This window comes from Trichechus manatus, unplaced genomic scaffold (assembly GCF_000243295.1).
Source record: "Trichechus manatus latirostris isolate Lorelei unplaced genomic scaffold, TriManLat1.0 scaffold00040, whole genome shotgun sequence".
Taxonomy (NCBI): domain Eukaryota; kingdom Metazoa; phylum Chordata; class Mammalia; order Sirenia; family Trichechidae; genus Trichechus; species Trichechus manatus.
The window spans coordinates 14345424-14360767 of NW_004443976.1; the positions used below are offsets into that span (position 1 = coordinate 14345424).

Genomic DNA, 15344 nt, shown 5'->3' on the forward strand with positions numbered 1-15344 from the left:
GGGGCGCAGCAGCTCCGGGCACTGCGGGGCTGCGGGCTCTGGTCCCCGGGAGGCGGGCGCGCCGCCGCCGGTGGCAGAGCTTCTGCTAGCCGGGATCGTGGGGTGAGTCCTGTCTCCGGGTCGCCCAAGCCGGGACCCCCGCGCGGGCTGAGCGCAAGGTTTCCCCAGCCGCGGGCACACAAGTTTCTGTAGACATGGTTGGGAGCGCGGCGGGGCTGCACCTGCTCTGGCTGCTGGGCAGGCTGGCGGGGAGCTCGTTTCCGGGGCGCCAGGGCAGCTTCGCGGGTGAGGGGGGTGCGAGTGTACGTGAGTGTGTGGGAGCGCTTCGTAATGATCCGGCTGGGGCGGGGGCGCGCGGGGCAGTTTCCGAAGACGCGAGGAGGCGTCCCCTTCCTGGAGTCCAGGGAGACCGTCGTTTCCCGGGGGGATGGGGAGGATACGAGGTCTGCAGCCCCGGGGAGGGGGCTAGAGCAGGATTTGGGGTGCGTACTGCCTGCCTCCCAGGAGAGGAAAATACCAAGCAGCAGCTCCTCTCGTTCCTTTCCCTAGCCAGGCTTACGGTCAGCGGAGGGTTTTCTCCTGGCTTTTGGTGAACTTGAACAGAGGCAGAAGCAAGAGCGAAAAGGATGCGGTTTGTTCGCAAAATGTACCCCGAGGTGGAGTTTTGCATCCTCCCAGGTGTGGACAGAGACTCGCCACAGGATACTCAGAAGCATCTCTAGCCGGGTCCCCTATCTCTGGGTAGCCTCACTGGTCGTTTATTTTCCTGAGCGTCACTGTGCCTGCTCGCTGCATGTAAGGGCTGCAGCCCCCGCAGCCCTGCCCTGGGATCCCGCTGCTGCCCGCACTCGCCTGGTCCCCCGTGGTCCAAAGATGGACAGACTCTAACTCCACTGTACTTTTCTAACCACAGCAGAAGCCATCATGCCTTTTGTTGCTGGACTATCATGCTTCGGTTGGTGGAGACCCTCGGATTATCCCATGTTGGGATCCCCGGGCTGGGATCAGGAAATGGAGGCCTTTTCTTTTCTCCTGTGAATTGCACGTGTTATCAGGCAAGGGGAGTGAGGGCTGGTGGGGAGTTGAAGAGTTGGAGGAAGCAACAAGCCGGCTTGCCCTGCCCTGTTGGCAGCAGCCCCGGCCTGATGGCTGCAAGTGTTGGAGAATGGCAAAAGGGAGGTTTCCTGGGGTTATGGAACAATGGGGTGTATGTCTCTCAAGCATGCCCCCCTCTCACTTAGGTGGCCCTCAGAAGTTGGAGAAGGTGCCTCCTTGGGCCACTGGAAACCTGGGTTCCAATGGTGGTTGAGAAGGAGCGGCTGCTTTTATCTGTGATTGGGTTCGTTCAGCTCTGACCAGAGGCAGGTTTGCACGGTTGCTGAAGGAAGCTTGGCAGGTGGCAGGCTGACAGGCTGAGCCTGGCAGGCTCATCTTTCCCAGGAGAAGCCCCTGGTCCTCGCCTCACACTTCCTCTTAAAAAATGCTTTATTTTGGAGTGAGGGGCCTTCCTCTTTTCAGTACACATTGGAGCCCTATGGGCTGCTGTCCTGTGCCTGTGGTCAGTATGTCTGGCTGGAAGGGAAGAGAAGCCTAGACTGGGCAAAAGGCCAGAACCCCACTTCCTTCCCTTCCCCTGCTGTCTGCTTAACCAAAACCCAATCAGGTGCTGTCAAGTCAACCCCAATTTATGGGAACCCCATGTGTGTCAGAGTAGAACTGTGCTCCACAGGGTTTTCAATAGCTGATTTTTCAGAAGTAGATCACCAGGCCTTTCTTCTGAGGTACCTCTGGGTGGACTCAAACCTCTATACTTTTTGTAAGCAGCCAAGCACGTTAAATGTTTGCAGTACCTAGGAACTCCACCTAACTGGGCAGAAGTGGCTTGTCTGTGCCACCAGTTGGTCTACTGCTCAAGCCTGAACCTCGCAGCCCAGTGAGTTCATCCTGAGCGCAAGGGAGGGAGTCGCAGAGCTGGTTCCCTGTGGGGTCAGCCTGAGAGGTGACCATATCATCCAAATCCATACCCTCCAGGCTAGATCAGCTTGTACTTGAGGAGGACCTCTTGGGAAGGGGTGTTTATCCTTGTCAACACTCTCAGCTTGTTGTCCTGCCTGGCTCAGACTCTGGTCAGCTTTGATGAGACTAGATCCCCTCACTCTCCCTCGGGAGCTGCAATGAAATCAAGGCCAAGGACTTTGGGGCACTTGCTTTTTCAGACCTTTAGGGTCTTTATCCATAGATATGAGTGGTCATCAGGCCCACTGTCAGTGGCAGAGCTGGGTGCTACCATCTGAGGCCCGGCTGGGCTCAAGGCGGGCCCTGCTCAGCTGGTTGATGGGTGAGTGGACTGGTTTCTAAAAGGCCTGGCCTTTGACTACTTTCTCCCTGGCCTGCTGGTCTTGTTTTCATGCTGTTCCTCTAATCCCTTCTCGCTGTGGCTTTACAGTCACCATGTTGACTTACCACCTTAAAAATTAGCAGAAGTGCACCACTTTTGGAGGACACATTCGGGAGAGGAAGCCTGTCTATGCTTACTGCTTATAGGTGTGGATGGCAGAATGGACTGGATTCCTTTCGTAAGCTATAAAATACGGTGCACCTTTTGGTAGCTGTTAAGACCTCTTCCCTCCACTCTGCTTCCCTTCGCTTGCTGCTGGAAACCTGGGGGATGTGAGCCACGAGGGTTACAAGGACAGGATAACCTGGCATCTTGTGCCCCATCCCAGTGGCCACAGGCACGATGGACATAGAGGCAGAAAAGGCCAAGTCTGGCTCTGGTGGGGTTCTTCATTCACTTGCATGGATTTATCCAAATCACTCAGTGGGATTTGAACACCCACTTCATGCCAGACCCTGAGCTTGACAGCTCTCAAGGGTTTACCACGAGGTGGGAGAAACAAGTGAACAAAATAGGGTTTTATAGCCGAGGTAGCCCAGACATTGCCCAGAAGAGGTTGTGACTGGCTGTTTGAAGAGTGTTGTGGGCTCCAGATCAACGAGCTAGAAAGGGAAGCTGCCAGCCCACACGGTGGCGTCCTGTGTTTCTCCGCAGCCCCAGCCCGTAGCTCGGTGCCTGGCACACGGAAGGAGCTCGGTCCCTGGTGCTGAATAAATGAAGGCCACGTGATATGGTAGATGAGACCAGCAAACTTCAGTTCAGTCTAGCAATAGCTGTTCATCTTTGATCAAGTTAATTGGGCCTCTCTGTATCTCAGTTTCTGCATCTGTCTAATGGGGATGATAATGATTTTGACTTCACAGGTTTATGGAACGATCACTCATTCATTTGTTCCATTTATTCCTTCAGCACGCTGAATAGTGTGTGAAAGTATCTTGCAGTCTCTAATATGGTATATAAAAACTATCTCTTTGAACCCAGCAGTAGGTTTGCTGGAAATTTTTGTTTGGTTGGTTTTCCGTTTGCGTTAAATGGAGTTTTACGTCTTACACCTTTTTAGCAACGTTTCTGGGGGGACTTTTTCTCTTTGGAAACCCCGGTGGTGTAGTGGTTAAGAGTTATGGCTGCTAGCCAAAAGATCGGTAGTTCGAATCCACGAGACGCTCCTTGGAAACCCCATGGGGCAGTTCTTCCCTGCCCTGTAGGGTCACTATGAGTCGGAATCGACTCGACGGCAGTGGGTTTGGTTGGTTTGCTTTTCTCTTTAGTTCTAAGTTCAGAAGTTCAGGAGATTTGCCTCCTTAAAGGCAGGGATCCCATCCTATTCCCAGTTCCCAGACCTTGTTTGCACCCAAGCATCCAGCAGGTATATGTTTAGTGGGTCCCATGCTCCCTTTTCTCAACCTCCAAGGCCCAGAGGCATGGGGGTCCAGAATTAGGGCAGCATGGCCCTGAGCATTGAGGGTGGCCTGTGGGCACAGATTTTCTGGGAGCCTGCCCTGGGTCCCCAGAAGTGGGCAGAGGCCCTGAAAGTCTGTCTGGGAAGGGCTCGCAGTCTAGGAGGAGCAGACCCATTAGCAGGCAGCCCTGACTCAAGAGAGAACAGGTCACTCAGGCATAATTCACAGCATCGTGCAGCCTCATCATCCCGGTGCTGGTGGTGCGGATGGCACAGCTCCAGCAGTCAGGAAGGCTTCATGGAAGAGGTGGCACTGGAGCTGAGCCACAATGGCCAAGAAACATTTCAGAGCTGTGATATGGGGCACAGACATCCCTGCTGGCTGAAGAGCATGCCAGAGGGGCATGAAGTATCTCAAGCTGGCCAGGGACCCTAGGATTGGGACACAGAGCTGCTGAAGGAATGTTGAGAGGATGGGCCTGGAGAGACCTCTAGGGACTGGACCAAGGAGGGCCACTGAATGCCAGACTAAGGAGCTTGGACTTGGTTGTCCCAGCCCTGGGGAGCCATTGCTGGCTGTAGTAGTATTAGTTCTTGGTGTTAGAAAGCTCTCTTTCTTAGGCTGCTGGAAGGGGACAGCTCCTGGAGAGGGGTCCAGATGACAGGTCCTAGACCAGCGCTGAGGTGGGGGTGGGGGGATGGGAAAGCCAGGGGAGGGTAATCCAGAGCCCCAAGCCGGCTGGAGGCTCCCTCGTGTGGCTTCACCAAGGTCCTGAGGCTGAGACCCCCCTGGCTGGGCTGCAGGGACGAGTGCCACCTCCTTCTAGCCTGGAGAGCAGCATGCTGGGCTGTTCCTTTGTCTTTAGGCTCTCGCCCTCCTGGGAGCACTCACCTCCGAGTCCCGAGAGACTCGAAGCCCTCTCTGAATTGGCCACGATGACCAAGACGTTTCTGGGGCATCTGGAGTCATTCTCACCTCAGCTGCCACTGCCTGGCCACCCTGGACAAGGGGCTGTGGGGAGGTGGAGTCATGTAACTGAACCTGGACCACTGCTCAGGCCTGGACCCGCTCCCATGCCTGTTCTCCAGCCCCCAGGCCCAGGGACTGCCTCTTCTCTCTCCGCTGCCCGTCACACGCTCGGTGTCTGAGACCCCTATCTACTGTGGGGCAGGTGCCACCTGCCCAACCCAGCTCCCTCCTGGCTGCCTCCAGGCTCTGCATCTACTGCTTCTGGGGCCCAGATGGCAAAGAAACAAAGACAGGATTTCGGAGTCCCCACCTGCTTTGGGCTCCTGCCTCCCTTCCGCTGCCTCCCAGAAGCCCCTTTAGCCTATTGTTCTCCTCTCCTTCCTAAGAGGCAACTCAGGGTCCCCCTCCCCAGGCCTTACTCTTCTTTTGGGTGACTTTAGGGCCTGTAGAGAGGCCAGTGGGTAGGACAGGGGAGTCCACCTTTGTCCAACCCGAGGCTCAGTACTCAGCGCTGGTTCCCCCTCTCCCAAAAGGCCCCCCCGCCCCGCAAGCACATCAAAAGGCTCCAAGGTGGGAGGTGCCACTGGGATACACGCCTTGGGAGGAAATTATCCAGACTTCCAGAGGAGGGAGGGTCCCGAGGCCCCCTCCCACCTGCCCCAGGAGGCCAGCACTAACCCACATCGCAGTGTCTGGAAGGTTTAGCTCCAGAGGCGCCCTGTGCAGCAGCATCGCCTGGAGCTCGGGCCTGGCATGTTTTCAGAAAGGTGCTGACCGAGGCACGCTTAACTCCTTTCAAGAATAAATCTTGCTGCCTGTGAAGCTGGGGCTGGTGTAAAGAGAGAGGCAGGGAGCTTAGCACCAGGGTGGAATCGGGTGGCCCAGGGGTGAGTGCTGGCCAAGCCCCAGTGTCCCCAGCTCTTAAGTAGGGACAGGAAGGGTGTCTGCCTTGGTGGGTTGTATAGAGTAAACAAGATGATGCATGCAAAGTGCATAACCCAGATTCAGCCACCTATTAGTGCCGTGAGTGCTTAATAAATGGTGGCATTGAAAAATAAAGCAATTGCTATCAGCAGTCTTAGTATGGGGATCAGCTTCAAGCAAGAATGGAATGCTGGGCCCACCCCAGGGAGTGGGAGGCTAAGAGGGAGGGGAGGGGGCTCCTTGAGACTGATCTCCCAGTGGCATAGCTGCTGACGGCCTGTCCTCCAGCCTTTCCTTGATTGTCTCATTTCCATTCATAATCAATGCATGCCACAATCTGCAGGTAACAAGAGCTTTTACTCCCTGATTTGATCCCTCCCGCAATGCCGATTTATTCCCATTGAGCAGATGAGGAAACTGAGGCTCAGCCCCGTGCAATGATTTGCCCTAAGTAGCTCTGCTTGAATGGAGGCCCTTCTGGCTTTGGGGTGCAATGGGCACAGCTGCTGGCCTCCCAGGCCCTGTGCAGCCAGACAGTGGCTAGATCCCCCCCCACCCCCCCACCCAGTGCTGGCCGTTCTGCTGTGTGACTCACCTGGCGGCTTGCAGGTGAGTCTGTACAGATGCTCCATGGTCTCGCAGCCCACCTGGGCCTCATTCAGGTTCGGTCACTCAACAGCATTTCCAGTAGCTGCCCTAGTGGATCTGGTGACATGGAGTTAAATAAGGTGTCACCTGTTCCCCGGAGGGGCTCCTAGACTGGAGGAGAGGTGGGCATGGTGGGGGTGGGAGGCGATTGGTGTGAGCTTGACATTGATGGTGAAGAGTGGGGGGAGCCCAGGGCGGGGGCCAAGGCAGCTAGTTCCTAATGGTAGGGGCATGTGGACCCTCATGCCCATGGGGGTGTCCTATGAGGGCATGCAGACCCCCACGCCCATGGGGGTGTCCTCCTATGAGGGCTGGGAATCAGCTTTGCAGTTTTAAAAGGCTGGAGTGGCAGCCTGCTTTATAGAGGTGTGAACACTGGCCTCAAAGTGGCAGTCCCCCTGCCTCCATGCCTGCTGCCCACCTCCGCAGACCAGGGGAAGCCCTTCGGGCAAGGACTTCTGGAGGACCTTTGAGAGCCCGGGTGTGATCAGTTGAATCCTAATGGATTAACCTGGACAACTCCCCCACACACACCCATTCCACCCCCACTGCTTGTATCATGTTTCCAAACCCTTTGTATGTGAAATGTAATGTATGAAATTCACACTGCATCCTGCCTTCAAAACTCTCAACTGGATCCATTTCCCACCTCTTTGCTCCAGCTCACCAGGAGCCCAGCCCTCCCTCCCCCTTTTTAGTTTAGTTTTAGGGGATTTTTCACTGACAGAATCACATCCTCCCAACCAGAACCTGTTCGTGAACAGCCCTGGAAATCCCTCTTCTTAGAATCTCAACCTAGAAAGGATAACCTATAAAGCTCAGGCCCCCTTGTTAATGTCCACATGTCTGAAAGCCCTCAACTCTGTTAAGCTCTGTCGTGGGACAGCTTGGAGGCCATGTTTCCGAGTGAGCTCTGGGTGAATGGAGTTTGAGGTTTCCCTGCCCACAGACCCCATAGGAGTGGGTTTCTGATGCCAGGATTCGCCCATTAATTCATCCAGTCCTCTCATTCATTTTTAGAACTTAGAAACAAAAATCTCTGAGCGTCCACCCTGCTCCCAGTCTCATACTGGGGGCCAGAGTTGCAAAAATGAATAGGGTTTGGCCTCGTGCCTTAGTTGCTCACAGGCCAGCAGGGACGATTGACAAGTAAAGACAATTACAGTTGTCCCAGGATAGAGAGTGCCGGGATAAGCATCAGCATGGGCTGTGGGAAGACAGAAGGATCTAAACCAGTGGGCAGGTGGTAGGTAGTCAGGGAAAGCTGCTTGGAGGAGGTGACACCTGGGCTGAGATTCACAAGGATTTGCTAGGCAAAGAGAGAGGAAAAGGCGTAAAAGGCAGGATGTGCAAAGGCACCCAGGCAGGTGTGCTGTGGTTACAGGGGGCTCTGCTGGAACATTGTGTGTATGTGTGTGTGTGTGTGAGAGAGAGAGAGAGAGAGAGATGGGAAGCCAAAGGAAAGGGGTTGGCAAAAGAGGAGGCTGGCTGGGCTGGATCGTGAAGGAGGCCTTGTGTGTTATGTTAAGGATCTGGGAGTTGATCCTAAAACCACAGGGAGCTATTGAGAAGGGTTTTAAGCAGGGGAGTGCCATGATCAGATTTGCGTGTTTGGAGGATCACCCTGGCATCCTCATGGAGGAATGATTGGAGGGGCCAAGGCTGGAGGCAGGGAGATCAGTCAGGATTTCTTGGGATTTTCTCCGTGGTTTTACAATCTGATGAGGATGGCTGGGGTGGGCCTGGCACACACCAGCTTGGAGAGAAAAACAAAAGCTCCAGAGACCCGCTCTGTAGTGGCTTCTTGACTCACTTTAGCTCCACTTTCATTTGCTGATTCCCCAGCCAGCCACCCCGCCCCCAGCCTAAAGGAACAGCTGACCCGAGTCCACAGGCCTATCCCCTCCCTACAGATTTCAGAACTTCGTGGCCTCAGCATTTATCTGAAAGGGTCACACTAGTCTGAGCCCCTGTGGGTCTTTGCCCTGAGCCTCTGGCCTGCAATGCCAGGCCACAAGAGCCCAAACATTATCTTTCCTCTCACACCCAGCCGGTTGTCCCCGGTGCACACAGCAGCCATTCAGTGGCTGCGGGGCCTGGCAGGGGTCCTGGGCCATGTTAGTTACAGGCAGCAGCTTAGTCACGCTCCGACGAGCCTTTCTTCCTGGGACAAGCCTGCCCTTGTGCTAAGGGCCTTCCTTGCACAGCAGCTGGCTCGCTGCAGCTGCAGGACCCTCAGCCAACCCTGCTAGCACGCTTCAGCAGGGCGCTGATGAGAGCTGAAGCCCAGGGTGAGAGTGACTCGGGCAGCAGGGGGGCAGCCCCGCAAGGCCGCTCCGGAGCCGCTCTCGTCAGGTGCCCCAGCCTCTGTTGCAGGTGGACAGCCTGACACTTCCCTGTTCCTTTGTCTCTGGCCTGTTGCATTCAGGAGGCCCAGGAAGGCTGTGCAAACTCACTCCCTCCCCCTCGAGGTTAAAGACCAAGGTTAAAGCTGACCAGCCTCCACAGAATCTCTTTCAAAACATAGCTCGAAGTCCCAGTGCACTCCCGGGAGTCCTTGCACACGCATGTATTGAGCACCTGCTACATACTCACGTCCTGAGCTTATTGTTAGCTGCCATTGAGTCAGCCCATGACTCATGGTGACTCCGTGCACCATGGAGCAAAACACTGCCCAGTCCTGCGCCATCATTATGATCAGTCACAGATCAGACCATTGTGATCCATAGGGTTTTCACTGCCTGATCTTCAGAAGCAAATCACTAGGCTCTTCTTCCTAGTCCATCTTGGTCTGGAAGCTCCACTGAAACTTACTCAGCATCATAGCAATGTGCAAGGCTCCACTGATAGACGGGTGGTAGCTGGGCTTGAGATGCATCAGTTGGAAGTCAAAGGTCTAAGTGTGCTCACTATGGCAGTGTCTCCGTATAGACTGGGCCCTGCAATAGTTGAGAGTGTGGGCTCTGAATACAGAGTGCAAACTTTGGCTCCTCTGCTTCCCAGCTGTGAGGCTGTGGGAAAGTTACTTCACCTCCCTTTGCCACAGTTTTCTCATCTATAAATGGGGATATTATATTATTCACCTTGTTAGATTGTTGTGAGGAGAAAATGAACTAATCTGTAAAAGGCTTAGCTCAGTGCCTGGCACATAGTAAGGGCTGGGTAAAAAGTTCCCGTTCCTCCTCCATCTCTTCTACCTTGTTACTGCTGCCATTATTAGGGAGTCCCTGGGTGGTACAAATGGTTAATACACTCGGATGCTAAATGAAAGGCTAGGGCTTCGAGTCTACCCAGAGACACCTCAGAAGAAAGGCCTGGCAATCTACATCTGAAAAATCAGCCATTGAAAACCCTATCTGACCATAGTTCTGCTCTGACACACACGGGGTCGCCCATGAGTCAGAATCAACTCGATGGCAACTGGTTATCATTACTGGATGTTCACTATAGTTTGGGGGAGGGGGAGTGTTATCCCCATTTTACAGATGAGGAAGCTGAGGATCTGCAAGGTTGAGCAACTCACCTAATGTCACACAGCAGGGATTTGAACCTAGCTCTTTGTCCAGTGCTCCTGCAACATAGGTACCTCGAGCACAGGGGTGAAGGGGGTCCTGACTCTGTGGCATTTGGGGCGGTGGATCCTCCTATTGCATCTGAGTGCTTTCTCTCCGCCTTTCCAGATTTCTGAGCCAGGAGATCAGGACTGGTGGAGCTCAGGGATGGTGAAGTCTGTGACGCTTGGACAGAAGGTGCAGCTGCAGGGCCCAGTAGCTGCTGGAGGAAAGTAATGGTGTACTTCAAACGCCTCTTGGAAACGAGGAGGAGAGCACAGGCTGGTGCCAGGAGCCAGGATGCAGGGATGACGCCTCCGGGGGTCCCGGCCTGCCAGCCGCCCGGGTGCTAGGAGCCGTCCCTGGGCTCCAGCGGGGAGCCCTGCCGCCCAGGGGCATGGCCAAACCTTTCTTCCGACTCCAGAAGTTTCTCCGCCGAACACAGTTCCTGCTCTTCTTCCTCACTGCTGCCTACTTGATGACCGGCAGCCTGCTCCTGCTGCAGCGGGCCCGAGTGGCCCTCCTGCAGGGCCCCCGGGCGCCCAGCCCCCTGCAGGCCTTGCCTGTGGCCGCCGTGGCGCTGGGTGTAGGCCTGCTGGATAGCAGAGCCCTGCACAACCACCGTGTCAGCCCGGAGCTGCTGCTCGGTGTGGATGTGCTGCGGAGCCCCCTGGCCCGGCCCCGGCCCGGACCCCACTCGCTCCAGAGCCGCAACTCAGAGCTGCGCCAGCTGCGGCGGCGCTGGTTCCACCACTTCATGGGTGACACCCAGGGACCACCTGCCCTGGGCCCCGAAGCCCCCAGGCCAGCCGCTTACAGCCGAGGTAGGTGCTCAGCCTTGGTTCCCCTTGCATATTGGGAAGCTGCTCCCAGGAGTCCTGCTGGGGGTCACAGGCATGTTGTCCCCTCTCTCTGGCCCTGGTGGCAGCCTCTGAGAAGTGGGCACTGCAGGCCCAGGGCCCTCCCAGTAGCTCCTTCCCTCCTGCTCTGAGGCGGCCTGGAGGGCCTGCGATGTGAAGTCCTTTGGGTTTTCATTCACTCCCAGCTGGAATTCCCCATGGCTCAGGGAGCAGGTCACCTAGAGCTCACCCTCTGGGTTCAGACAGACCTCAGCTGGAATCCCAGCCCTGCCACAAACTTGTTGTGTGACCTTAGACACGCACTTAACTTCTCCAGATCCCTCTGAAATGGAGACTTAGGTACGCGCCCCAAGGTTATTGTGAAGATTAGATGGGATAGTATAGAATACTGGTTCTCCAAGTGGGGTCCCAGGCCAGCAGCATCAGCATCACCTGGGAAATTGTTCCAAGTGCAAATTCTGTCTTTCTCCCCAGACCTACTGAATCAGGAAGGCTGGGGGTGGTGCTCAGCAATGTGTGTATTAGCAGGCTTGCTTGCCAGGTGATTCAGATGCAGGCTTAGGTTTAACGTGCCCTCCAGATGATGCTGACGCACGCCTCAGGTTAACGCTCTCTCCGTCTAGGTGATCCTGATGCACGCTTAGGTGTGAGAACCACTGGGATAGAGGACCTGGTGTATCATTTGGCACTCCATAAATGGTTTCCTTATTAGTTAACAAAAATGGCTGACCCGTTTACTATACACCTGTGAGGTAGATGCTCTTATTATTAGATCTCAGCTTTACAGATGAAGAAACTGAGGCACAGAGAAGTGAAATCAATTGCCCAAGGCCACTCTCTGAGCAACTCCTGAAACAAGGATTCAGATACACATAGTGTACTTGATTTCAGGAGACACTGATGAGGGAGTGGGGAGTGAGACGGGAGAGAAGGCAGCCAGTTAAAGGTGCATTACCTGGCAAGTAAAGGGTCAGTACCTGGTGCCGTGGGGGGCGTCAGGATCCTGCTCCATTGCTGAGCTTTGGCACTTCTCAGCAGTCAATGCCCCTATAGGTTGTTAAATATTTTAAATACCCACCCCTCAGGATTTAAAGGACGAATTTGCTCTCCCTGCAGAATATGGAAACCAAGGCTCAGAGGGCTGTGGGGTCCCCTGACTGGAGACCCTCACAAGAAGGGGTAAAGGGAACTCCATGGGCCCTGCATGGCCAGGCCAGCCTCCCAGGTAGGGAGTAGCCTGAGGTCCAGCCCTGGGGACAGTGCTGTAGCCGCAGACAAAGCCAGCATGTCTTTGTGGCCGGGCAGCCGGCCATCCCCCTGAAAGGGGCTCCTGAAGCTGCGGAAGCTTTGGAGGCTCCATCAATCACCGAGCATTTCATTATACCTTGGACAACATCCATAATGGAATAAATGTCAGTAAGTTTACTAGGGGAAAAATAGTAACTTCCCCATAGCCAGTTTGTTTTTTATTGATAGTAATTTCCAAAGACATTCCAATATCTGCAGAGCCATCATTAATAGCTGCCCAGCATGTCCATTTTGATGTGCAAATGAACGGATGCAGAGTCACAGACAATAATACATCACCTTGGTTTCAGTCGAAAGGAATAAACCCGCCTCCGAATGTGTCCCAGCGAATCCCTCTGAAGTTCTTTCTTTTCTGCACATCCTCGCCTCTGTCAGGGAGTTAGAAACGCCATTTGTTATTTTCCTGGAAAGAGGAAAAAGAGGGCTCACTTCTGCTCACCAGCTAGGGGCCATCTGTGACTCAGGCCTTGTTTGCAAATTGAGCCAGGGGCCAGCCAGCGGTGATCACGTTCTCCTGACCGGTCAGCCCCATCAGATAGCCAGCTGGTAGGCTGTCCTCGTTTTCAGAATCATCTGACCTTTTACTGTTTTAAACCATCTTTTCCTCTCTTTCCCCAATGTGTTCATTCAGCTAATGCTCACTGATCCACCGTCACACTAGGTCCTCCATTAGAGTATGGGATCAGAGTAATAATCACTGTTATTTATTTGAACATCTGTGAAGTACCAAGCATTGTTCCTTGTCGATCTGCATCTGTTACCTCATTTAATTTAATCCTCAAACAGCCTTAAGATGTAGGTAGTATTAAAAACAACAAAAACGAAGCAGTCGTCATTGAGTTGACTATGACTTACGGTGACCCCGTGTGTGTGTCAGAGTAGAGCTGTGCTCCATAGGGTTTTCAGTGGCTGATTTTCCGGAAATAGATTGCTAGGCCTTTCTTCTGAGGACACCTCTGGGTGGACTTGAACCTTCAACCTTTCGGTTAGCAGCCAAGTGCTTAACCATTTGTGTGGGCTCCATAAGTGGTGTTGCCACCATTTTAATGATGATGAAATTGAGTTTCAAGGAAGTGATTTTAACATGCTTATCATTAGCAGTTATTACTGAGCGCTTACTATATGCCAAACCTTGAGCTAAACACTTCACGTGTTATTTCACGAAAGTCTCTCAACAACCCCATGGAATTGCATTACATCTCCATTTTACAGATGGGGAAGCTGAGGCTCAGAGAGGGAAAGCAACCCAGGTCACACAGCCAGACGGTAGTAGAGCAGAACCTAAGTCTGCCGGTTTCCAAAGGCTGTTTCCATTCACTTCCCTAGAAACGTATACGTCACAGTCTCCGCCTTCAAAGGTCTTGAGCCCAGGCACTTTCAGGGCTTTGTGGCTAATTTCCCCATCTACAGTGATAAATGTTTAACAGCCCCTGAACTTGTGTTTTGGATGTTTAACTGAAACCGGTAATGGAGTTTCTTCTTTGCTGAGCAACCCAGCAGAAATTTCTCAAGTATTAGTTTTCTTGTACTAAGTAGGCAGGCTGAAAAGAAAAATGAATTCTCCCTGGCCTGAGTGAAAGCTTTCTGCCGCTGTCCAGTGGGGTCTCGGTAGTCCTCAGATGTACATAAGGAGAGAGAGAGAAGCTAGAAGGGGCTTGGGCGTCTGGGCTCAGTCCTCAGTGGTCTCAGTGTTGTTAGCTGCAGTTCAGCCCCCAACTCGTGACGACTCCGTGCACAAGGAAACAAAACTCTGCCCAGTCCTGCACCAGCCCTGTGATCAGTTGTGGTAGAGACAACTGTGATCCATAGGTTTTCATGGGCTGATTTTCAGAAGTAGATCTCCAGGCCTTTCTTCCTAGTCCGCCTTAGTCTGGAAGCTCCACTGAAACCTGTTCAGCATCGTAGCAACACGCAAGCCTCCACCGACAGATGGGTGGTGGCTGCATATAAGATGCATTGTCTGGGAATGGAACTCGGGTGTCCTGCATGGAAGATGTGAGTTCTGCCACTGAGGGGTTTAGCATGTGCTTATCCACTGCATCCTGGGTATGGCACGTGTGTGCTGATGGCCGTCCTGGGATGAAGGTTGCCTCGAGAGCTTCATGGTCTGGAAGGTGGGCAAGACCCTTTGCAGACCCTTGAATGTTGTCACTGCTCCATCCTCAGCCCGTGTTCTCTAACCTGAGCATCTCTGGGTCCTTCAGCCATTCCTTGTGTGGCAGGGATTCCAGTAACCACCATCTTGGTCACCCTCTGCTTTGCCTTTCTTAAACTGTGGTCCTGGGAATTGCACATTGGTGTAAAGTCAACAGAACCATTCCCTCCTTGAATTTGGGCTCTCTGCTCCCACCCCGGAGTCCCTGGGTGGTGCAAACAGTAAACAAAGTAGCCAAAATGTTGGAGGTCTGAGTCTACCTAGAGGCACCTCAGAAGAAAGGCCTGGTGATCTACTTCCAAAAAAAAAATCAGCGGTTGAAAATCCTGTGGAGCTGATATCACTAAATTATACACTTGAAAAGTGTTGAATTGGCAAGTGTGTTAATGTATATTTTTGCAAGAGTAAAAAAAAAAAGAAAGAAAACCCTGTGGTACACAGTTCTCTGACACACATGGCGTTGCCATGAGTTGGCGTCATCTCCGTGGCAACTGGTTGGTTGGTTGACTGGCTTCTACCCTGACCCCGTAGAGGCCATCACTGTAGTTTTAGGAGCTGTAACACACTGTTGACAAGTAGTTGTTGACACTGACAGTTTGCTAACCCTGATGAGTCACTGAGGAGGTCACCGGATAGGGTGAAGATGTGGTCCCTGCCCTCAAGGAGCCTTAAGTCATGTTGCAGAGACAGGACACAAAGGTTTAAAGATTTTTACAGGCTAAGTTAATTACAGAGATTTGGATGGCAAATGAGCTTTGTTTGTTTTTTTTTTCTTCAGACTCAAGAGCTATACGAATCCAGAGGAAGGAGAGAGCAGAGTGGGCTGGAGTGATCAGGGATCTAAGCATTCACGGACAGTAGGAAGCAAAGGGTGGGCATTGATCCCTTTGACAGTTGAGGAAACCAAGGCACAGGACGTTGAAGTGATTGAACCAAGGCCAGAGGCACAATTAAGTGTGGTGTCCACAGACAGAAAAATCACGCCCTGACTCAGGCCCCAGAAGATGAATGATTGGCAGGCCCGCTCCTCCAACCCACTCAGGAGGTGGCCCCTTAGCTGGTGTTTTGGGCCAGGTTCCTCCCGGGGATAAAAACTCTCAGATGGATAGACCAGGCCTTTATTCCTCACCG

The 15344-nt window shown here is 53.4% G+C and overlaps 1 protein-coding gene across 2 annotated transcripts in view; it reads left to right on the forward strand.

Moving 5' to 3' along the window:
- The window catches only part of WSCD1 (WSC domain containing 1), a 48503-nt gene that overhangs the window by 1356 nt on the left and 31803 nt on the right, over positions 1–15344 (forward strand). Inside the window, exons 1-2 of one of the 2 annotated variants that reach the window (XM_023731036.1) lie at positions 6–102; positions 10020–10714. In XM_023731036.1, the coding sequence (XP_023586804.1) occupies positions 10288–10714 (427 nt within the window). In that variant the 5' untranslated portion in view covers positions 6–102; positions 10020–10287. Of the gene's footprint in view, positions 1–5; positions 103–10019; positions 10715–15344 lie in introns of those variants that run through there. The other variant, XM_004376108.2, reaches the window with a different exon arrangement.